The sequence below is a fragment of the Xenopus tropicalis genome, chromosome 4, assembly GCF_000004195.4.
Source record: "Xenopus tropicalis strain Nigerian chromosome 4, UCB_Xtro_10.0, whole genome shotgun sequence".
In the NCBI taxonomy this organism is placed as follows: domain Eukaryota; kingdom Metazoa; phylum Chordata; class Amphibia; order Anura; family Pipidae; genus Xenopus; species Xenopus tropicalis.
The window spans coordinates 21,161,838-21,187,534 of NC_030680.2; the positions used below are offsets into that span (position 1 = coordinate 21,161,838).

Here is a 25,697-nt window from a genome sequence, read left to right on the forward strand (position 1 = left end):
TATTACACTACCAACCAGCACTGGAGACAGGGATTGAAATGCACACTAGCAGATTTTATGTATTCAAACAGCGGCGCCAGTATGATTAGCACCTATTGTTGGCTGTCTTAGTAAATAAATCTTCCTTATACTACTGAACAAATTGTCCTAGGACACTCTATTAAAAGGAGTCTTGCGGGAAGCCTGCTTTAGAAGATTATCACATTTAATGAGAAGCAGAAGATGGATTTAGCATGCAATGTAAATCCTTGGAAGACCTTGGAGGCTACAAATATACTGTTTTAACATGTCTCTCCTGCATTGTCTGTGCTTTACTGTTTCTGATAATAACAAAATAAATGTGCCAATGGAGTCTGATTTAATATGGAATCTGTAACAAATATGTTCAGCATGGACATCAGCATGCTGTGTAATGAAACTGTAAAAGTACAGAATCCCTAAGCATCCTAACCTGGGCATGACATGATCCAGCCCCTGTCCCAAGGAGCACCTTCAACTTTGCCAATCTCCTCGGGGCTTATATACTGACACCCTCAAGCCCACCATTTTTCATTCACATGTATGAAAGTAGGGATGTAATTTACTAAGAAGGTGCATATATAACTCTGTTTCAATAAATTATAAAATAGGTCAATGGGACACCCCCTCAGACCAAGCAATTTGTATATCAGATCATGGATTTCCAATGTGACTTCTAATTTCCATATATTTCAAAGTAGGATGGTCCTTTATTTGTTATAATATTCAATATAATAATCACACTCTAAGGGCACACATTTCTCCACAGGTGTTTTTTTTATAGAGGTGCTACATGCAGTACATAGCACAAACTATGGAGCTATGGAGGTGTGTGCATATGAGCAAATCCACTAACATAGTTACATAGGGTTGAAAAAAGACCAGAGTCCATCAAGTTCAACCCTTCAACTAAATCCAGCACACACAAACCTATACTTACCTATCTATACACTCACATACAGACCCATACTGACCTATCTATACACTCACATACAGACCCATACTGACCTATCTATCCACTCACATACAGACCCATACTGACCTATCTATCCACTCACATACAGACCCACACTGACCTATCTATCCACTCACATACAGACCCATACTGACCTATCTATCCACTCACATACAGACCCATACTGACCTATCTATACACTCACATACAGACCCATACTGACCTATCTATACCCTCACATACAGACCCATACTGACCTATCTATACACTCACATACAGACCCATACTGACCTATCTATACACTCACATACAGACCCATACTGACCTATCTATCCACTCACATACAGACCCATACTGACCTATCTATACACTCAAATACAGACCCATACTGACCTATCTATACACTCACATACAGACCCATACTGACCTATCTATCCACTCACATACAGACCCATACTGACCTATCTATCCACTCACATACAGACCCATACTGACCTATCTATCCACTCACATACAGACCCATACTGACCTATCTATACTCTCACATACAGACCCATACTGACCTATCTATACAGACCCATACTGACCTATCTATCCACTCACATACAGACCCATACTGACCTATCTATCCACTCACATACAGACCCATACTGACCTATCTATACACTCACATACAGACCCATACTGACCTATCTATACACTCACATACAGACCCATACTAACCCATCTATACACTCACATACAGACCCATACTGACCTATCTATACACTCACATACAGACCCATACTGACCTATCTATCCACTCACATACATAAACCCATACTGACCTATCTATACACTCACATACAGACCCACACTGACCTATCTATACACTCAAATACATACCCATACTGACCTATCTATACACTCACATACAGACCCATACTGACCTATCTATACACTCACATACATAAACCATATATACCAACATCAGTACGTAGATATTAGTATCACAAAAGCCTTGGATATTATGCTTGTTCAAGGACTCATCCAGGCCCCTCTTATAGGCATTAACAGAATCTGCCATTAAAACATCACTAGGAAGGACATTGCACAAACTCACTGCTGTCACCGTGAAACCCCCCCTAGGCTGCTTCAAATTAAATTTCCATTCCTCCAATCTAAAGAGGGACCTCTGGTGCGCTGGTCATTTTACGGGATAAAAGATCATCCTCTATCTGCCTATAATCCCCTCTAATGTACTTGTACAGAATAATCATGTCCCCTCACAAGCACATTTTTTCCAGAGAAAACAACCCCAACCGTGATAGTCTCACCTCATAGTTTAACCCTTCCATCCCCTTTACCAGTTTAGTTGAAGTCTCTGCACTCTCTTCAAGACTGGAGCCCAAACCTGCCCCCCATACTCATGGTGAGGGCCTTACCAGAGACCTATAAAGAGGCAAAATTATGTTTTTATCCCTTGAGTCAATGCCCTTTTTTTTTTTATACAAGACAGCACTTTATTTGCTTTAGTAGCCATAGAATGACATTGCCTTGAATTAGACAACTTGTCCATTAAGGATACACCCCAAACACTTCCATTTAGTGTATAACTTGCATTTATATTATTTCTACAAAAGTGCATAACTTTGCACTTGTCCACATTAAACCTCATTTTCCATTTTGCTGCCCAGTTTTCCAACTTAATCAAATCGCTCTGCAAAGTGGCAGCATCCTGCATGGAACTTACAGTTTTGCGCAATTTAGTATCATCAGCAAAAATAGAAACAGTACTTTTTATACCCACCTCCAGGTCATTAATAACCCCTGCGGTACTCCACTAACAAGACTGGCCCAATTAGAAAATGTTCCATTTACCACCACTCTTTGTAATCTATCCTTCAGCCACTTTTCTCTGGCTCTATTAAACATCACCTGCAGAAGAAAGCAGACAATCCTCTTGCCCTAAAATGACCAAGTTGTCAGCTATTACCGGCCCATGTACAGCAAGCTTAAATGTTCCATTGAATTAGAAAATGGCGCATAACACAGTTCTCATTGCATTAAATGTTCCAATTTCTGGCTAACCAGTTCCTATCAGCAAGCAGGAGCACACTGGAAACCAATCTCATCCTGGTTTTTACTATGCATATATCCTACTGCACGTGATCCTGGTCAGCGCCACAAACCCTGCTGTGCTGCTCTGTCTTTAAAGACCTGGTGCGTATAAGCAGGGCTGCCTTTGGGAGTGTGTGTGGTAGGGAAGCACCTTATCCACGGTTCAGTCAGGATTCTGCCTTTTTCAGTAGGATTCGGATTAGAATACACACTCCTGGCCAAACCGAATCCGTAAAATCACGTGCTGTGCGCTCCATAACCCGTCCTACAAAATATTGTATTTGGTGCATCCCTAGTGTTTGGTGGGGTTCAGGAGGGGCAGGGGGGCTGACTAAGGGGCCCAAACATAGGCAACCACAGAGGGAAGAAAGGGGAGGGGCACATTCCCCTCAACTTGGAGTTTTCCCCTCAAACAGGGCAAGAAAATGTGCCCCAGGTTGCCATAATAATATTTAAGCCCTCAGTAAGTGCAGATTTACCACCTCTCTCCTCATATTAGTGCAGCTCTCTGTGCCAGGCCTGCCTCATACTCCTTACATTGTATCTTTACTGAGCCTCAGCCTGCTGGTCACATGGTGCTGTTTGTGTGAGAGAGAAAGTCTGTGTTAGAAAATGGCTTTAGTTTGTGCGGAGGTGAATTCAGTTTGTGTCTGTGTGTGTGAGGGGCATTAGGATGGATCCCTTCCTCCCAAATAATATCACCTATTATTGTGTTATGTATAGTGCAACACATTGTCATTTATTCTCTGGAACCTATCACCGCAGTATTATTTCACCTTGCTATTGACTCCAATGCATTTCTGTGAAATGTTGCCTTATTTGCGAATCTTTCTCACTATTAAGCATACGTCCTATACTTGCATATCCCATCATTGCCTATAGGGCTGCATTATATACGTATTTACACTCAAATCTGAGTTCTTAAAAATGCAATGTAAAAACCCCTGTGTGCCCTTGCCCTAAAGAGTGCACTGCATTTCAGACGGTTAGTTAGATGCTGACTGAGATGTGCCATGAGCTAGTAATACCATCAGAACAATTATTTCTTGCTTTGATTTACCAACAGTAGGAATGAGGGAACTTTTTGGCCAGTACAGTTTAATAATAGTGCAGCTCTCTGTGCCAGGCCTGCCTCATACTCCTTACATTGTATCTTTTCTGAGCCTCAGCCTGTTGGTCACAGGGTGCTGTATGTGTGAGAGACTTTGTTAGATAATGGGGGAAGGTGAAATCTGTTTGAGTCAGTATGTGAGTCTGTGTGAGTGAGCATTATTAGAATGTAAAGCGTGGGGGACATGACTATCTGTGGCTGTTGGACCAAGAAAACCAACTAAAAATCCCAGGCTGAGCCCCTCTGTATTTATTCCTGAGGAGAATGTAGGTTTTATTGTCTGAATATCTCTTATTTTTAGGTTCTGTCTCCACATTGATTGGTACCTCTGCCCTTTGTGTGCCAATCCTGCTTTACCAGCTTTTCATGACAGGTTCAGTTCTTGGCCCCCAGTGTTTCATGACAAGTGCACTGTGTGGCTTCCCAGGTTTGGGTTTCAGTGCTGTGAATAGGTCAGGGGCGTTTTTGAACCCTGAGGCGGCTCCTCTGATGCCCCCCTCCTCGCTTACCTTTAGCGCGGAGGGGGGGGTTCACTTTGCAAGTGTAGAGAGCGCAATGGTGCGAATTTCCGTTTTAAAAACTGGAAATTTGGCTCTTAAAGTTACCAGGAGAAGCTTCTTGCCTCCCCTGGTAACTCTGGAGGAGCTGCCGCCTGAGGCGACTTTCTCAACTCGCCTCATGGTAACAGTGCCCCTGGAATAGGTGAGTTAGCTGGCATTACTGCCAAGAGCTGGCAAACACATGCAGTCTATACAGCATCACCGCTATCTGAGACTGGGTGGTGGGTGATAAACGTTGTCTATCTGAACTAAATGAAGGGGAATGGTGAATTTCAAGCACATGCGCAAACTATTATGGTTCAGCGATGTCACATTATGAACTTTTGGTTATTGTGCAGGCAAGTCACTCAAAAACACGTTTTTGTGATTTATACTTTACTGAAACACCCTTTCTGGGCTTTGCCAATAAGTTAGTTTTCTACAAACCCAGATTACATTAAACTTGTACACTGAGATTACCCCCACCCCAGCACCCCTGGATACTTATGGGCCCAGATAGTTAAAATTGCATAGTTGGAGGAATACTGCTTTAAGCTATAGTCAGACCAGGTTGTTCGTCAGATTTTTCTGCACCTGCAGGCATGGCATTGGCCTTCTAGTAAATGCATTTTCATGCTAAAGTCCACTGTGTGTCTGCGCCCAGGCCGACCCCATGCCTGCAATTGAAGAACCATCACGGAGGAAAGGGAAGAGGTCAGGCTATTTCTTGGCCTGCATTTATCAGCTGGCCAAGAAACAGCCTGACTACTTATATTCTAGTCTCTCAATAAAATAAATGTCAACAGCTATCTGGTTGCTATACCCCAGCAACCAGGCATTGATTTCATTGACTGGAATATGAATAGGAGAGGGCCTGAATAGAAATCTAAGTAATAAGTAAGTGTAACAATAAAATTACAGCCTCACAAAGCAATAGTTTGCTTGGCTGCCGGGGTCAGTGAACCCCATTTGAAAGCTGGAAAGGGGCAAAAGAAGAAGGCAAATAATAAAAAAAACTATAAAAAAAGGAAAAAATGAAGACCAGTTGAAAGGTTGCTTACAATTATCCATTCAATACAAAAGTAAAAATTAACTTAAAGGTCAATAACCCCTTTAGGTCCACTTCATCTGTATATATTAATTAAATGCTGGAAAAATGTTCTATTGTATGAAATGGAATGCATTATTTAGTTTCTATTTAAATGGAAATATGCTGAATTTTATCTTTCTTTTTTATATAAATGTTCAGCAAAACATAGCAAAATGCTACCAGCCTCATCTATTGGCATATTCGTGCTTACATGAGTGAGAACTACTATTCAGGTTACTAGCAAAAGAAACAGTGCCCTTATGTCTAAGAATCTATGAGACACAGGCAAACCTTGTGTAAAGGTGGCCATAAACATTACAATAACAGGGAAAGATTGTCCACTCCACAAACATTAAGAGCTGAATTGCCAGATATGCAGGTAGAAACAATAGATTTCTACCTCTGATGATTCAGCATTAGCATATAGCCGATCAAAATTTTCAAACCTTCTCAATCAATGAGACGACCAATAGCCAAGGCTTTTGCCAATATCATTGCCTTGTCAATCCACCATACATGCCCTGAATATCATAAGAAAGCATGAATGTATGGGCACCTTAAATAGAAGAAATTTAATTGAATGAGAAATTAATGTTGTTTGTTCCATAATCTGCATAAAACACTTAAGAAATACATTTCTATGAGGGAACAAAGCTACATCCCTTTCTCACACCCCCAAGTTGGCACTGACACAGAAAGGATTTCTAAATTCTATATTTTCTGTATTCTCCTTTGTCTGAGTAAATTTCTATGTGAGTAGGGGATAAAAAGCCCAATGTAGTGAAAAGGCTCTTTGGCTCCGGGCATTGATAACATTTTCAGGTCTGTACATGTAACTGATCTCTGCAACACAACATGTAAAGAAACCACAGGTGATATAATACGGAACTCCAGTGCGTTCTTCTTTTGTTGCGTTAGGTAATGCCCCATTGGGCCATTTCTGTGGAAATAATGGATAGCATATTCTCAGCTGCATTTCTTTATTATTTCTAATTGTATTCATTGTTGTAATTAGTCAATCATCACTTTTTTTCATTCATTTAAATACCCAATAATAATATACTGCTCACAAATCCAGATTATTTATGGTTATACTTTCACTAAGGGCAGATTTACTAAAATTAGTTTTTTTCTACACTTCTTATAAACTCGACATATATATATATATTCGAATTAAAACCTGATCATTGTTGTATCTAAGAATTGTCACAATAATGCTGTGACAATAGAAAGATTTCGAGTTTACGTTCACAAATCACAAATTTTTCGAGCCAAAAGTATTGTTAAGACTTGCAAAATTCAAGTTGAAACGGTCGCTCGTTTCCAAGATCCTGATCCTTGAAAAACAATAATGTGTAGTTTCACTTGAAACTGGGTGAAACAGAAAACAATGATGGGATTAACTTCCCCTTTGATGCCCATTGTGCATAGGATTACCAAAGTATCTGGCATTTAGAGACCCCAAAAGGAAGTTAGTGTATACATATAGCTACTGAAAATTCATAGCATTTACTGCATTTTTGTGGGGTAAAGATTAAAAAAAAATACTTTGACCCCCAAAAACCATATATTTTTAGAATGTACACATTTGGGTGAATTCAAAATTGGCACCCATGTCTTTTCACTCCTAACTACAGAGGCACAATGCTTTCCCAAAATTGTCTGTTTTGATGAAATAACTAAAAATCGCATCCAACCTTCCACTTTCAAGCACCGTATCTCCCACATAGCATAATGTACCAAGAAAAAATATCCTAAATATGAAAGCCAAGGGTCCACTGAACAGTTTGATACCCATTGTGCATAGGGCATTTACTTTCAAAAGGACGTTAGTGCATACATATTTCATGGCATATAAAATCAGGCAGTGTATTTTTTGGTGGTAGAAATATGTTGTAAAAGTGGTAAATAAGTAAGTTGACCCCAGATTTCAGAAAATTCAGAATATTTTCAGAAAATGCACATTGTGCCAAATGTAAAATGGGTAAATATGTCTTTGTATGGATAATCACCAAACAGCAAAGCTAAACTAAATGTATTGATTTTTATGTAATTTCTGAAAATTGTCTCAAAGCTTGAATTTTACCCCGAGTTTTATAACGTATCAACATAAAACATTCTAAATAGGAAAGCTAGGGGTTTACTGAACAGTTTGATGCCCGATATGCATAGAATTACCAAACTATGTGGGGTACAGAGGCACCCAAATGAAAATAGTGTATATGAATTTTTGTGTCTGATGCTCTGGCCACTGCAATATGGCCACTGCAATATAAGCTCCCGGAATATGTATTATGTACCATAAGACCCCTAACACTACAGAGACCCTAGAAAACCATATATTTACCAAAAGTACACATTCTGACAAAAATTGGTAAATACATCTTTCTACTGCATACTACCGAACTACAAAGCTATGCTAAACATAATGGTTTTTATGAAATTTCTGAAAATCGTCACAAAGTTTGCATTTTGCCCTATTATGTACCCCACATTTTGTAACGTATCAACATAAAACATTCTAAATATGAATGTCAGGGGTCTAATGAACAGTTTGATGCCCAATATGCATAGATTTACCAAACTGTGTGGGGTACAGAGGCACCCAAATGAAAATAGTGCATATGAATTTTCACTTCTGATGCTCTGAATGGTGCAATAAAAGCTCCCGAGATGTGTATTATGTGCCATAAGACCCCAACAGTATGGAGACCCTAGAAAACCATATATTTTCTGAAAGCACATTCTGATGAAACAAAGATGGGTAAATGCATCTTTCTATTGCAAACTACCAAACTATGCTAAACATAGCGGTTTTTATATAATATCTAAAAATCATCACACAGCGTGTATTTTACCCCATTATATACCCCACATTTCATAACATATCAACATAAAACATTCTAAATATGAATTTCAGGGGTCTACCGAACAGTTTGATGACCAATATACATAGATTTACCAAACTATGTGGTGTACAGATACACCCAAATGAAAATAGTGCATATGATTTTCATGTCTGATGCGCTGAACGCCGCAATATAAGCACCCTGGTATGTGTATTATGTGCTTTAAGACCCCCTAACAGTACAGAGACCATGGAAAACCATATATTTTTTGACAGTACACATTCTGACAAAACAAAAATGGGTAACTACATCTTTGTACTGCAAACTACCAAACTACAAGGCTATGCTAAACATAAAATTTTTTATGAAATTTCTGAAAATCGTCACAAAGCTTGCATTTTACCCCATTATATACCCCACATTTCATAATGAACGCCAGGGGTCTACTGAACAGTTTGATGCTCAATATGCATAGATTAACCAATCTATATGGTGTACAGAGGCAGATAGCAGACAAAATTTCCATGGGCAAAAGTAACAAAGAACAATACAGAATGCAATAAAATCGCTAAAATCCCAAAAAAATTTCCATCTAGTATAATCTGCAGTCAGAATCACAGTTTGAATATTTTAGCGTGACTAAATTAGTTTTATGGACAAAATCAAGTGAACAACACCTAAAATCGCACTGTGGCACTTCAGTCATTTTTTTCACAGAACGTAGATCCTGTGTTCTGTAGCACTTAAATGGTTAAAGAAAAGCGCACTCAGGTAGGGGGAAACAATATTGTTTTATTTAAAATAATGCCCACCTTGAGCAGTAAACGACCAGTGCCAGGAGGGAGCTCCCGGTGCAGGGGGCCATGTTGGGACCTAAAGTGCTGTGTCCAAGTTTTCAGTTGTTATGCATTTGCACGGTACTGATCATGGCTTGTTGCAGAAAAAAACAAAACAATTGTTTGTCCCGACTGGAATGTGGGCTCTATTTGCCTGGTTTGTCAGGTCGAGGACCACATTTGCGTGTTGATGCGGCCTATATGGCTGTCAGACGAGGCGTCTGGCGTATATTTTTGGCAAGTGGAAAATTGCCTCCTACCTGTGCCGTATTTTCGGCAAGCGATTTTCCGCTTGCCGAAAATATACGCCAGATGCCTCGTCTGACATTAGCCTATAGCTGCAATTGTGATCCGATCATTGGCCCAGCAATCAGATCAGCTTTGATATTGGCAACCTCACGGTGGGCATATTGGAAAAACAGCCCCTTGTTTGGCAGCCTCGCTAACTAGCCGAACCTAAACATTTATTAATTATGGTTGATTTTATTACCTTTTGACAATTATTTTTTTCCCATTACTTTGTTTTAATCATTTAAAACAAAGCCCACACGTTACTGTATAAGGTCACAAAAAACAGGCAATAACTAGCAGTGTCAACTTTTCAGATTCCACTTACTAATAAAAGATTTATCAAACATTGATACAGATCATGCAAGTTAATTACCAGGACTGATAGTTTAATTATGTGGGACATTTTAATGAACAGCTGGTTCTCTGGGCCCTGTGCTGTTTTCAACAGCTGTCAACCCCACAGATGACAGCAACCTATGGCCGCCTGCCCTGGAATTATGGGGAATGTGGTTCTGTTATTTTAATAATGAGCCTTTACTGGGTTTTTGGATTATAAACTTTAATAGCAGTGGGAGGAGGTGATACTGTACAGTGCAGAGGGAGGAGGAGGCTGAGGCAGCCGGGAGCTAATGTTAAAGTCAGAGGCGGGAAACACAGCAGGACTGACAGGGCATTCCCAGCTCCGCCCCTTTCCTTCCAAACTTCCGCCCTTCAAGCTTGGGTGACGTCACACAGCAACGGTCCTGGCGCTTAGTAACCGAGCAGGAACAGCGGCAGAGGCGGCAGCATTTGAGTGAGAGAGGGAACAGCTTCTTCCACTCGTCCTTTGCATGGTGAGCTGCTCTCATCCCTTCCTAGCGGGATTCCATGCTGATCGTACCTCCATGTTGGGGGAGCCCACGATTTTGGGGGTGGGGGGTGAATAGCAATTTGTATGCGGTGGAAGCAGAGATCCTAATTTGCGGCCTGGTGACAATACCTAGCTACATGTAGTGGGGCAAGCGTGTCTGTGGTGAAGAAATAATATTACTAAGGTGCTTCATCTGAGGGAATAAAACATGTACCCACATCTGTGCCCCCCCTTATAGTCGTGTGGGTTCGCCTACTATTGTATCTATGCCTCTACCCCAGGTCTGGCTTTGTTCATTGCATTGTACAGATTGGGGGCCACTTGTCATATGCCATTGTACTGTGGCCTGTAGTCTCCCCAACCTCACTGCTTTAAAGGGGAACTATTGTGAAAATCAAATTCTTCAAATGGATAAATGAGGTGAAAATCTTAGGTGAGATCCCTTATCCAGAAACTCATTATCCGGAAAGCTCTAAGGCAAAGACACACGGGGCGATTAGTTGTCGCGACTTTTAATTAAATATTTCACCCATAGACTATAATGGTTGCCGCGGCAACTAATAGCATTGTGCATTTTCGCTGCACCCCGTGTTCTGTTTAAAAATATTAATAAGACAGTAGCTTATACTTGATGGTAACTAAGCTGCATGAACCTGTATTGGTGGCAATCCTATTGAGTTTTTCTTTTTTTGCAGACTTAAAGGAGAAGGAAAGACTAAGTCACTTGGGGGTGCTGTAATGTTAGGCACCCCCAAGTGACTTTAATCGCTTACCTTTTACCCCGGGCTGGTGCCCCTGTTAGGAGAGAACAGCACCAGCCCGGGGTACCTGGAGCGATGCACTTACTCCTTCTGGCTCCGTTTCGCTGCGACTAACACAATAGGCGCATGCGCAGTAGAGTGAAATGCTGAGTTCTCTGTTAAAGTTCCACTATTCACTCTACTGCGCATGCGCGAGCGATACAGGAAGGAGGAAGCGCTGCAGGTACCCCGGGCTGGGGCTGTTTTCTCCTAACAGGGGCACCAGCCCGGGGGAAAAGGTAGGCGATTCAAGTCACTTGGGGGTGCCTAACATTTTGGCACCCCCAAGTGACTTTGCCTTTCCTTCTCCTTTAAGGTGATGTAAATACAGATCTTAAACGGAACAGTCCAGGTCACAAGAATTCTGGATAATAGACCATTTACCTGTAGTTCTTTATCATAAATACTTTAGTTCAGGGGGCTCAAACTCAATTTACCTGGGGGCCGCAGGAGGCAAAGTCAGGATGAGGCTGGGCCGCATAAGGGATTTCACAAAAAAAATGGCTTTCAAGGGATAATGCAAGGCACGGCGGGCGGGAGCTGCTGATTGCGGAAATGACGTTATGCCATCATAAGTTATTATGGGAAGACGTTCTGTGTGCACAATTAGCTCCTTAGCAGCTAATTGTGCACACAGAACGTCTTCCCATAATAACTGTTATGATGGCATAACGTCATTTCCGCAATCAGCAGCTCCCGCCCGCCACGCCTTGCATTATCCCTTGAATCGCAATAAAAATCGCGATCCATTCATTGCTTTTGAGAAGGCGTTGGTGCGGGCCACAAAATATTGTACCGAGGGCCGCAAATGGCCCGCGGGCCGCGAGTTTGAGACCCCTGCTTTAGTTACAATTAAATAATGTGGCAGGTAGTTAAGATGTTTTCTCTGAGAAAGAGTTCCGGTGATTTCTAAATGGGAGTGGCTACCCCTTTGCAGTTATGTCTCTAAGCAACAAGCTCCGCCCCACCCTCCCCTGTCCATGCAGAATTAAAAGCATCTTCCCATCAGCTGCTGCTCTGGGATACAAAATAGGCCCTGGCCAATCAGTACACTGAGGCCAGACAGCCATGATCAAAACCAGACATTAGGGAGCTTGCTAAATACCCCTTATTTATACACCTATCATCTAATAATATCAAACAAGTAAGAGAATCTTTTTTTTTTAATTATTTTTTATTGTATATTAGATATTTATTTGTCTCTTTTTATAAGTAACGATCGGGCAACAGGTTGTGTTTGTTTTGGATTGGGAGCAGGTGGGTTAGAGTCAGGTACAGGCTGGACTTTTTGTTAACCCGCACATTAATAGTCTGTGTAAAAGTGCCCATACACGGGCTGATTCTAGCTGCGATATTGGTCCCTCTGGCCGATTGGGCAGTTTATCAGGCCATGTATGGGCACTAACAACGGGCCTGGCCGACCGACATCTGTTCTGAATACGGCCAGATCTCGAAACAGGCAGGTTTAAAAATTTAGTTATATCGTTGATGCGGTCCCTGAACCGGCGGACTCCTATACCTGTCGCTCTAATTCGATCGTTTGGCCCCAGGGCTTAACGACCGAATTAGCCAGATATTGCCCACCCATAAGTGGAGAAGTGTATGGCCACCTTGAGGCAGATTTATTAATATTGAAACTAATATACAGTTGCTAATAAAAAAACTTTTTTTTTCCTGCAAGTACACTTTACCATGAGTTTCTGTGTGAATTTTTAGATATTTAGAAGCCTGTATCTTGTTACAGAAGTGGTATTACAAGAAATTCCAGCATATATTGAAAGCTTACTTTGTCCTGAAAAAAACGATACAGGCATGGGACTTGTTATCTGCGGTTTCCAGATAAAGGGTCTGGTTGTTCTGGATCTCCATACCTCATGTGTACAAAAAATCATTTAAATTCAAATCTAATAGGATTGTTTTGCCTCCAATAAGGATTAATTATAGCTTAGTTGGGATCAAGTACATGGTACTATGTACTTGATCCCAACTAAGATGGAATTAATCCTTATTGGTGGCAGAACAATTCTATTGGGTTTATTTGATGTTTAAATTATTTTTAGCAGACTTAATGTATGGAGATCCAATTTACGGAATTCTGGATTAACAGATCCCATACCTGTAATGTTTTATTACAGTGAAAAAGGAGATCCTTTTTTTTTTTTTTTTTTTTTTTTTTTTAAATGTGAGTTAAGCTGGCCATACACGTGGCGATCTCACGATGTCTCGTACGACCGTCGGTCGCACGAAACATCGTCAGATCCGCCACACACCATTCAGGGCTGAATTGGCAGGTAAGGAGGTAGAAACAATAGGATTTCTACCTCCTTCTGCCGATTCAGCTCTGAAGGGAGAATTTTGGTCAGGCGCCTTCTATGGCGCCCGATCAAAATTTTCTAACCTGGCCGATCGGCGAGTCGACCGATATCAGCAGCTTCCTGCGATATCGGTCGGCTCGCTGACATGCCATACACGCACCGATTATCGTACGAAACGAGGTTTCGTACGATAATATCGGTGCGTGTATGGCCACCTTTATTTTGATCAACTTAGAGTCTATAGGAGATGGCCTTCCTGTAATTCGGAACTTTCTGAGATAATTGATTTCCAGATAAAGGATCCCATACCTGTATAGTTTTCCTAGGTCACCCCCAGGAATGCCCCTAAATTAAAAGATCACAAAATCTAATCATAGAGCAATACCACCTACATGAATGCGAAATCCCTTTGGCAGTAAGAGGGTTAAACCCTGTAGAGTGTCAGTAAACAGCCCCTTTGCACCTTAGGCTAATGCCACACTGGGGCTGATCTCCACCTGTGGGAAAGTGCAAGGCCGTCAATCATCCCTAACGCTGACATTAGCTTTCGTCTGACTGCGCCTGGAGCTATTGTGTCGGCCTGGGTGTGCGCACATGTGGACGATATTCACTCCATAATATAAACTCTTGCATTTAAGCGCCGATATCCACTGCGGGTGCCTGTACACAGGCTGACAGTGCTTCCAGCTCCAGGCAAATAAGAAAGCTAATGTCAGTGTTGGGGCTAATTCTCGGCCTGCAGAAAAGCCCCGTGTCGGCCATTAGCCTTATCTCACATTGAGTGATTGTACCTTGTTTGCTAACTAGTGGTGACAAGTTTCATTTTTCTAGCTGCTGTCTAAGGGCTCTGGCACATGGGGAGATTAGTCGCCCGCGACAAAACTCTCTGTTCGCGGGCGAATAATCTCCCGAAATGCCATCCCTGAAATAATTCACTGAAATCGCGCCGCCGCGAATGCCATCCCACCGGCGATTTACATTTTCGCTGGTGGGATGGCATTTCAGGGAGATTAGTCGCCCACGAACAGGGAGATTTGTCGCGGGCGACTAATCTCCCTGTGTGCCACAGCCCTAACAGTATTTTGCGGTAATATAATGGAGCTTGGGGCAGTTGAGATTATTGTCCAAAAAATAAAAAACTCCAGTTGGGCAGTAATATGGTTCTACATATGATCAGTGAAAAAAATTCAAATTGCTAATTAGCCAGAATCACCAATTTCTGAGTGCTGCCATATGGGCTTTAGTAATTGTAGCACATCAGTGAGGTTTTGGCTACTCCTGTCTTGGCAGACTGCTATGGGTAATATACTGCTCTGTTAGTTTTTTTTTAATTTTACATTTTAGTGTTGAAGTAATTATCAAGGCAGAGAGCTGATAGGCCAATTAAACCCCTGGGAGACATGCTGGGCAAGTGAACTTGCAGTAAAAGTATTGTTATGCAGCCTAGAAACATAGCTTTTGAGAGACACTACAACAGCCAATGAGACAGAAGCACATCTGTCAATCATCTAGAAGTGATATGTATTGAACAAAAAAAAAAAAAAGTTAAAACCACTGAAAAACCCCAAAACCTGCACTGTTTATTTCTGTAGACGCCCTTTTGCAGTGATTTCTCTGCATTTACTCAGTGGAGTAGAAAAGTTGTCGTTTTTCATCTAAGTTTCACTCTTTTGTGCACGCTCCTAGCCAGAATGAAGAAAAGCAGAGATGTCTGACTTATATCTATATACCCGGATTTTCATTGCACATAGAGTCTGGTTTGTGTTCACCAGTTGCAGTGCAGTTGTGCAGGGGCCCTATGCTTTAAGGAGTGGTTACTTTCAGATTGAAAATTGAAATTAATTTGCCACCTTCTTCTGCCACTTTACAGCATTTAAATGGGGGACACTGACCCCAGCAACCAAAGATCAATTGTACTGGGAGGCTACAATTTTTTTTATTATTATTACTTTTTAGTACTTCTCTTTCTATTTAGGCCCTCCTCTATTCATAATTCTATCTCTTTTAAACTGCTGCCTGGTTGCTAGGTTTAATTGGACCCTCGCAACCAGATAGCTGTTATAATTTCAAACTAAGAGTTGCTGAACAAAGAACTAAATAATTTACAAAAACACATAATAAAAAAGACCAATTGCAGATTGTCTCAGAATAGCACTTTTTTCATTATACTAAAAGTTAATTTAAATGAACTACCCATTTATGTTATGGATTTATGCTGTGTGGGGCTTAGGCATCCTTTGACTGTCACAGGTGCTTGTAATGTATTGCAATACAGGTATGGGATCTGTTATCTGGAACCAAACTCTGTGTCTGCAATGCATTGCATATTGCTGACTTGTGCTGCAATCAGCCCGTTAGAACAGGGGAGATTTGCCATTCACTCTCAGTATGAGTATGAGGAATAAATAATAGGTTTAAGAAACACATGTACATCATTAAATATATAAACTTATTGAATAAATAAACTTTCATTTGGTTAGGCCAGAAACTGTCACATCTATTTTCTGTTTTTGGCAGATGGATCCCACCAATTGCCCATTATTTTGCCAGGTTCTATCCTATTGTCCTATATCCCTCATTACTAACCCTGCTTTGTTTGTAATAACAAATCTTTTCCCCTCAGTTTAGGTGCCAAGGAAATGTCTTGTTCTCCAGTCAACAAGCGTTTGTCTGACTCTGCGCCCTCTCGCTCTCATTCTACCCCACATGGCCTGGTTAAAACAGAAAGGAGAGCCCCCAGCCGGGGCCATGATCTCAGTGTTTCTGCCGATTCAACTTCTTCCCTCTTATCCCCAATATACCACGAAAGCTATGAGAGTGATGTTGAAGATGTCACTTCAGATTTGCAGAGACTTAAAGACAATAATGCAGCTGGCAAACATAGGTAAATATATATGCACACATACATACATTTGGCCCAAGGGCTAAATGATTGCATAATGGGGACAGTTTGCAGGCTGTTAGGCCAAGGATTGCATCAACCAGCTGATTTCCGTCACAACAGGACTTTTATAACTGCTCTATTGCCATCTGGCTAAATTTCTTAGACTCCTATATGCAGGCAGATATGCTGCTGACTTGGTCTGAATGGCCCTGCATATTGTCACCTAGCTAGCAATTCTACATTGCTTTGTTGCTTAGAGATATAGTATAGAAGTTGTATTTGACTGTGATCCAGTTGATGCTGACAGTAGTATGTCAGTATTGCTTCCATACATAATAATGCTTGACAGTTTGGTTAAAGGCCATGTATGATCAGCTAAACACTAAAGAAGGCCACTATATCATGCCATAAATTTATTGTAACCTGGTAGCCCAGCTGTTGTATGTAAGTTGGTTACAGTGCCGCCATGTTGTGTGGCACTTAATATGCTTCAAATGTTTTGATTTGACAAAAAAAGGGCATTTTATTACACAATGGGGTGTGTTTATTAACATTGGAGACAAACACTACAAGTGATGTTGCCCATTATAACCAATCAGCAACTAGATTTGTTTGTCACCAGTGTTGATAAACACATTCCACTATGTCTTATTTACACTTAACCACTTTATAGTGTGTTGCTGGTTGTACTGGGCACTTTTTCTTTACTCTCAGCATCCTGTGAGGCAGAAGCAGCACAAGACAGGGTTTATATTATTGAAATAACTTGTGTCTTCTCACTGCCCAATATTAAAATGAATGTGGAAATGTTCCATCTTCATAAGAATATTTTCCCCTGTATGTTTTGTAACTGGTTGTTGACATGGACTAGTTTATGCAGCAGCATATAATTAATCATTGCTTGTTGGTGGGTTGCTGCCAATACTTCCTTTGGGGCACAATAAATATGGATAAGTCACGTAAGTAAGGTTCATATTTAGCAAGACTAAATATTTTGCAGAGCTCCTGGGACCCCAGAGAAAGGAAGGCACAGCCAGACAGAGGAACACTCTATGGAAAACTTGAACCTCACTCCCTGGGAGGCATGGCTGCTGCATAAAGAAAAAGAAGGGCGCATTGAATTGCAGAGGAAAATCTCTGAGGTAGGTTTGTTTGCGCTGAAATAAACATAAGCTTTGTGGAGCCCACTAGTTATGCCTCTGCTTACATATATTAGTCAAATGTGAAGTTGCATTTACATGAAATCATTCACTGTCAAAGCTGCAATGAATGGTGGTTATTAAATTCATCAGCAAGAATTCCATGCTGGGAGCTGAAAGTCACAAGAAAGAATGCCATGTGTTTGACATACTGTTGGCTCTAAAATCAGATGAGGAAAAAGAAAAATACATTTTATGGCACGCAGTTTTGATTGCACTACTTGTAGCAACAGTCTCAATGCCATTGCATGTCTCTTTCCCTTGACTTGAATAAAAAGTATAGTGGGTCTCCCCTGGTAGCGCTACAGTATATATCAGTAGAGTGTGGGTAGCTAGGTGCCATAACTCTAAGCTAGCTACAGACTGCCTGACTACTTTGTACGATTTGACAATAGCAATCAAATTGGATGTTCTTTAGCCCATGCGCATGTCCCCCATAAATCTTTGCCACTGAAACTCTGGTGCAAATGAAGTACTGTGCCATAATATAAGAATATGGGAGCAATCATTTAAGTGTTAATGGTCATAGTGAAAATGGAAGAGAAGAGGGAACTGTTTGCTGAAGCTTTGAGGCGGTAGGATTGTAGTCTGGGTTTATATCCTTTATTCATTATTTTCTTTAGGAATTGAAACAAGAGGAAGAACGCTTAAAAGAACAGCGGCAGAAGGAAATGAAAAAAAAGTTGGCAGAGGAACAGCGCAAAGAATGGGTCCGGAAAAAAAAGGATCAGGTAATGGCAGGTTCACTACTGATGGGTAGATGGGTAGTATTTAAATAAAAGGAAAAAAACAACCCTCTTGTATTTTGGATTTGGTGATAAAAAGTGCATGTGCTACTGCTCTGAAGTATTATATATGATTGTTGGGATATTTATTAGGAATCTCATTATACCTTCTGTATTTTTTTAACAAACATTTGAGGCACTGAGTTATTATTCACACAAATCCTTATCCTTATTGCTGTTCTGGTTGCCCACACAATGGTGTACTTTTGTTTTAAGCCCATTGGCAATATTTACAATGGCATTTAGTTTTTATTTGTGAGAAGGCTTTGGGTTGCTCTAAAACAAATAAGCACTGGCAACTTTTGTCAGCTCTACTAATAACTGTTCATGGCATGCAAACTTTGTAATATTCCACTTTCATACTAACAAACAGTAAGAGCCTGCAGGAAGATTGTGTGCCTTCCAATGGTTATTAGCTAAAGCAACATAAAAGGGTTTGTTTCTGTATATCTAACAACATAGCATACATTTTTTTTTTTTATTAAATTAATTTTCTGTATAAAAGGGCAACTAGTGTTGAAACATTGCTGCCAATGGCTTAATGAGGCTACTGCTTATTTGGGCCAGCATATAAGCTCAGGCAGAGAAGCCTCTCTTCTGCTCCAATTTGCTCTAGGGTGAAGACGTACTGAGCTACTAGTAGCAAGTCTTCATTGCTGTGGGCGACTAATCTCACCACAATGCCATCCCACTGGCAAGAATGTAAATCGCCGGTGGGATGGCAAGCCAAGGGGTGAGTTAGGGTCTGGTGCAGGTCATAGTTTCCATGACCCACATATTAGTAAGGTACAGGTACAGCCAGCTTAATGTGAGAGATTATATTACATCTTTTTATATTATATTTATCTTTAGACATGTTTGCTTGTGCAAGCTACATGGCAATAGGTATAAATGCAGAGAGGGCAAGTTGTGTGTGCACAGAAAATTTCCCCTATATTTTACCGTCTTTGTTCTCTTTCGGCTATTGCTGCACTACAAATAAATGTCTTGAGGGAATCTATGACACTACTGAAGGCTCTGTTCTGACACCGGTTGCTCTGTTCTGTGCTGCTAAGATAATACAGCTAATATCACTCCTGTGTTCTGCAGATGTTTAAATTGGCAATCGGCTGGATACAAGATAATTCATTACTGTTACCATATTTTGATAACATGATATGAGCTTTGTTGTTCATGTTCTAACAGACCTCTGGTATGTGAAGGTGCAACTGCTTTAATAATCAGACCCAGCCCCGCTTCTTAGAAACAATGTAGGTATCCGTGCCAACATGTTGCACAGGGTTAATCAGGCATGGGATAATTAAACCCATTGTTTAGATTTCCTTGGTGCACAAAGCATATTACTCAATTACTGAAATAATTTATAATATGGGTTTGTTCCACAAAAGTTAATGTGTCCTCAAATCCTAAAAAGTGGCTTGGAATGTTGCCATCTGCTCAATACAGAACTTGTCTTAAAGTGAAACTGCTACTAAAATTACAATCAAAATAAATCTAGGGAGTACACAATTTATTTAATACACAGCACATCCATACACAAAAACTATGTAAGGACACATGGAAGGGGGGACAGAGGACTGCAAATGAAAGCCCGGGGACTGCCTGTGTTTACACAGTGAAGTTCCTTCGTGCTTGACATTAGTGTGTACGTCATACCCATCACTCATTGGCTGGAATGTGGACAGATTTTCAGAAATACTTTCATGATTATTAGAGTAAATGGCCTGCAGACTTTGTACACATTGGCTACTCCAGAAGGTTATGTATGTGAATCACATGGATCTCTGGTGGGTATGTGTGGCTGGGCTATCTGGGAGTCCTTAATAGCCCTCAACTATATGAGAGAGAAGCATAAGCTCTTTGCAACCCTGCTGCCAACCTTAAATTTAAATTGTAGTAACCCTGATACCTTTCTATGTTTATTTTTTATTTCTCTTCAGGTATAAGCCATTCAGAAATATAATTAAGCAGTTGATAGCACAGTACATAAGCAAACTTAGGCTCAGGTAAAGGCTGCTCTGGGCACAGATGCACGGAAGTGATACAGTTTGCTACTTTAATTAGGATAATTTATCAAAAGCCACATTACATTTGGCTTGCAGTACTGAAATTATCTGGTTCTGGACAATGAATTATTGTCCAGAACCAGTTAATTTCTGGTTCTGGACAATAATTCATTGTTAGTGGGGTTGAAAAAAAGACCACAGTCCCATTAAGTTCAACCCCTCCATACGAACCCCCAGGTAACATGTGTACATATACCTATACAGACCTATATATACACTATATATACCAATATCAAAACTAATTGTGGATTTTAGTATCACAAAAGCCTTGGATATTATGCTTGTTCAACAACTCATCCAGGCCCCTCTTATAGGCATTAACTGAATCTGCCATTACAACATCACTAGGAAGGGCATTCCCCAACCTCACTGCCCTTGTGATGAAGAACCCCCTACGCTGCTTCAATTGAAATTTCTGTTGTTCTAAAGGATGGGGGGGGGGGGGGGGCTCAGGTGCCCTGATCATTTTTATGGGGAAAAAGAACACCGCTATCTGCCTATAATCCCCTCTAATGTACTTGTACAGGGTAATCCTTTCCCACCTTTTTTTTTCTAGCGAAAACAACACCAACCTTGACAATCTACCACCATAGTTAAATCTTCCATTTTACCAGTTTAGTTGCAGTCTCTGCACTCTCTCCAGCTCATTAATATCCTTCTTAAGGACTGGAGCCCAAAACTGCCCCCCGTACTCAAGGTGAGGCCTTACCAGGGACCTATAAAGGGGCAAAATTATGTTTTCATCCCTTTAGTCAATGCCCTTTTTTTTATACAAGACAGCACTTTATTTGCTTTAGTAGCCACAGAATGACACTGCCTGGAATTAGACAACTTGTTTTTTACAAAAATTCCAATATCCTTTTCAGTTAAGGATCCCCCGACACACTACCATTTAGTGTATAACTCACATTTCTATCAAAGGGCACAACAATACGTTATGCACCTAACAATACTTATTTTTTAGTTAGTTGCCCAGTTTTCGAATTTTGTCAAATCGCTCTGCAAAGTGGCAACATCCTGCATGGAACTTATAGTTTTGTACAATTTAGTATCATCAGCAAAAATAGAAAGTACTTTTGATTCCCATCCATGCATTAAAGTATTGAAGTAAGAAGATATTGAAATTTTTGTGACCTACTGAATTTTAACAATATAATGATATACTTGTAGTAAAGCTCCACAGTGGTCTCTTAGATTCTTTGAAACCTTTTGCACAAAGGCAGTTATATGTCATGCCTTGCGCTATAAATACAGTCATAGGCACCAATCCCACTAGCAAAATGAATGAATAAAGCAAAACAGCTGTAGAGTACTGACTGAGATGAGATCATGTCTATGGATCACTTGTTGTGGCAGTACACAAGCATTTAATGGTAATATTCCACAGGTTAAATTTAATCCCATTATAACACTGATTTATCCTTACTGTGCTTTCAGCAGCATGGGGAGGTCCTTCTTAACTGAACAGTTCAGTGTAATAATAAAACTGGGTAAATAGGTTGTGCAAAATCAAAAGTTTCTTGTATAAAAAGTTAGCCAAAATTGTAATCTATAAAGGCTGGAGTGAGTGGATGTCTAACATAATAGTCAGAACTCAACTTCCTCCATTCAGTAAGAGTTGCAAAGGAGGAATTTGGCTAATTTGTAAGACATCTGCTCACTCCAGCCTGTATTGATTACATGTTTTGCCTAACTATATTAAAAAAATATATATATTTTGCACAGATATGCTGCCAACAAAAGAAGGAAGCCATACTAAATATTTTTATTTTTCCTATTACTTTGCCCTGAGACTCATCCTGAAGAATCTGGTAAAGGTTATGCCAGGCTGCTGCTAAGTCTTGCCGGCTAGGTACTATTGGACAGCTCTAGAAACCCGTTACTGATTCATGTAGGTTTAGGGAAGGAAAGGTACAATCGCATGGAGGGGGTGGCAATATGTTAGACACCCACAGTTATTATAATCACTTACCTCTGACACTGGACTGGTTCTTCTCAGGGTCACTGTAAGATTTTGTTTAGCCCTGGGTGGGTCCCCTTTATCCTGCTTATCCTGACCATCCTGACTTATATGCCACATCCCTAAATACCACACCCATATTACCAAAACATAACCCAGAAGTGCCAGTATGATAACTACACAAAATGGATAACAAGCATATTTACCCTAGATGTGTGACAGATTAGCACCCCATTAACTCCACACATGGCACTGAAAATAGCCAATGAGCACTTCACTAATTCCATACATTCCAGTAAGATCAGTAGATCGAAATCATTACCTACACTTGTACCACCAGAATACCAAGAGTAAAGTTTCTTCATGCTCAAAAGATAGTCGGCACTTTCTTTCTCTTCTTCTCTCTCTTTGCCTGGTTTAAACTTGTGTGGAACAATCCAAAATGACAATGTGTTCATGGAACGCATGGCCATCTTGGATTTTTTTCCTAAAAAAATAAAACAAACAGGGGGCGCAATGGTGAATGAAAGGGGGCAGTGGCATGGTGGGTAGGGCTAAGATGGCACAGCGTGACCCCCAAATCAAAGGGCCCCAGGCAGATGCTCCGCCCAGTTATTATAGTGGCCCTGGTTCTTCTGTTTGCTGAAAAATGCCCAGTCTGGGGTACTTCTATAGTTCTTTTTCTTCGTGGGTCCCTGTTTGTCCCCAGGCAGGGTCCATATGCACAGTATTTTTTGCTTAGAAGTTTGGCTTTTCACACTGCTACGTAAATAGTTTATGAGGGATCCTTGAGAGACAGAAGAAGATGGCGGCACGGAACTTCTAGAGAAGTACCTCAGGTCTGGGTGGTTTTCAGCAAACAGAAGGACTGGACCAGGGTCTCAAGCCATTCTAATCATTGAGTGGGTGCCTACACCTTTCCTTCTCCTTTAAAAATGGAAAACATTCCTTCTTAAAGAGATATTATACATAGACTTTATTTTTCCATAAATGTTCAATAATACATATACTCTGGCCATAAAAATCCAGACACCCCTTCTGAAATCACACATCTTCAGTTTGAACACTCGCTGCCAAAGTCCAAAATGTCTACGGAAGCAAAGTCAGCACAAGAACTGTTTGTCAGGATTATGGATAATTTTTTTTTTATGAGAGAGCAGCCGCATACAAACCTGTCATCACCATGTGCAGTGCCAGGGCCTGACAGTTGTACGCTTGATAATTGTAAAGGGTGCTACCGTTGGACTCTGGAGCAATGGAAACACTTTAGAGTGATGAATTGTGTTTCACTGTCTGACAGACGAGTCTGGGTTTGGCCGATGCCAGGAGAAAGTGTAAAGTTTGGTGGAGGGAAAGTAACATCTGGGGCTGTTTTTTATGGTTCAGCAATGGCCCCTTTCTTGGTGCAAGCAACTTAATTCTACAGTCTACAATGACAACTGCTCCATCGTGTCAGCGTTTTAGGGGGGAGGCCCTTACCTGTTTCAGCACGATAATGAACTCCTGCACAAAGCAAGGCAGGAATGGAGTTAATTTGCTTAGATGGGGGCAGAAGAACTTGATTAGCCTAAAAAAGCCCGGACCTCAACCCAGGTGAACAGCTGCTGGATGAACTGGACCACCAACTATGATCCAGATGTGATTGGCCAGCTTCAGTACCCAACATCACATGATTGCGTGGGAGCAAATATAAACATTAATGCAACAAACTGCACCAAAAGAGTAAGGCTGTTATAGGAAACCCCCAACTTCATATCAATACCCATGCTTATGGATTAGGATAGTGAACAGGCAGGTATCTGTAAATCATTATCTATACACTGTATTAATTGTGTGTTATTGTGCATTGGTATATAGCTATGGTATATAACCTTATAGCTGCTGAAATTACAAACTGGAGACCTATTAAAAAGTTAAATCATTAAAAAAAATGTAATTGCAAATTGATAGAAAATCACTCTTGAATATGTTATAAGTTAATAGGTGAGCAACCCCTTTAATATTTGCCTACTGTGTTTCATACCCTCTACACTTGGGCTACACCGGAGTAATTTGGATCTGATCCCCAGATACTTAATAATCTTTCCAACAGAGCCCTTTAATACACAGGAAGTGTGGTTCATAAAATACCTTACTCTGCAACAGAAAAATAAAGCTCTTTTTCAAGCAGTCCCGTGCCTTTAAGGAATGGTTTTAATTTGCACTCAAGGAATGCATTTTAATCTCTCTTCAAATCTCTTCTATCAAATTTTATTGAAAATGAAGATTACTTCCTTTATGATCTAAAAATATGACCTGTGCTCAGGGGTAATTGTACGCTTGTGGTCAGCGAGTCGTCTGTTGCTGAGATTTTACAATTTTCATTGCATCTAGGGTTTTTTTTTCCATGTGTCATTTCCATTCCGTCTCCTATAGTTCCACAGTCAGACTCTCTTGAAATCCTGTCACAGTGTTAAATAAAGGCACACAGTATTACTATAACTTATTTGCAAAGAATATTCTTTCTTTAAATGTATCTGTAGGAATGGGAGTTTCCATATTGCTTGCGGTCCATATACCAGTGTACAGCAGAAAAATCCCATGGCTTAATCAGTTAAACATAATTGACTTTAATTCATTTAATTAATTGCCCACTATCTTTTTTTCTTTCTGTCCAGACTTTTTTTTTTCTTTCCCATAAACCTCAAATTTTAATATAGGCCCATTTAAAACCATAAGGGAGTGTTGCTGTGTAGATGTATAGGGCTTTCCATAGCAGGGACAAAATTCTAGGATTTATTTAGACTGATCAAGGAGATACCATAACTGAAAATGGGGAGGCAGAGAAGAAAGCCGTATTATTTTAGTTTCCTGTCTGATGACAATACAGTCACTTAATTTGTTATTTGCCTACATAGACTTGTCAGAATGGTTAATGGGATACTGCCATGATTTTTATGGTATACTTTTTATTTCTAAATTACACTGTTTACATAGCAAATAATTCACTCTGCCATTTAACATTTTATTCAACAAATATATTTTTAGCTGTAATATTGGTGTGTAGGCG

The 25,697-nt window shown here is 40.4% G+C and overlaps 1 protein-coding gene across 3 annotated transcripts in view; it reads left to right on the plus strand.

Annotated features, from left to right (window-relative positions):
- Positions 1-10,453: 10,453 nt before the first annotated feature.
- ccdc34 (coiled-coil domain containing 34) overlaps positions 10,454-25,697 on the plus strand; it is a 28,441-nt gene continuing 13,197 nt past the window's right edge. Inside the window, exons 1-4 of one of the 3 annotated variants that reach the window (XM_002937674.5) lie at positions 10,454-10,622; positions 16,378-16,638; positions 17,639-17,780; positions 18,461-18,568. In XM_002937674.5, coding sequence (XP_002937720.1) covers positions 16,394-16,638; positions 17,639-17,780; positions 18,461-18,568 — 495 coding nt within the window. In that variant the 5' untranslated portion in view covers positions 10,454-10,622; positions 16,378-16,393. Of the gene's footprint in view, positions 10,623-12,499; positions 12,584-16,377; positions 16,639-17,638; positions 17,781-18,460; positions 18,569-25,697 lie in introns of those variants that run through there. The other 2 variants (XM_004913458.4, XM_031900523.1) reach the window with 2 other exon arrangements.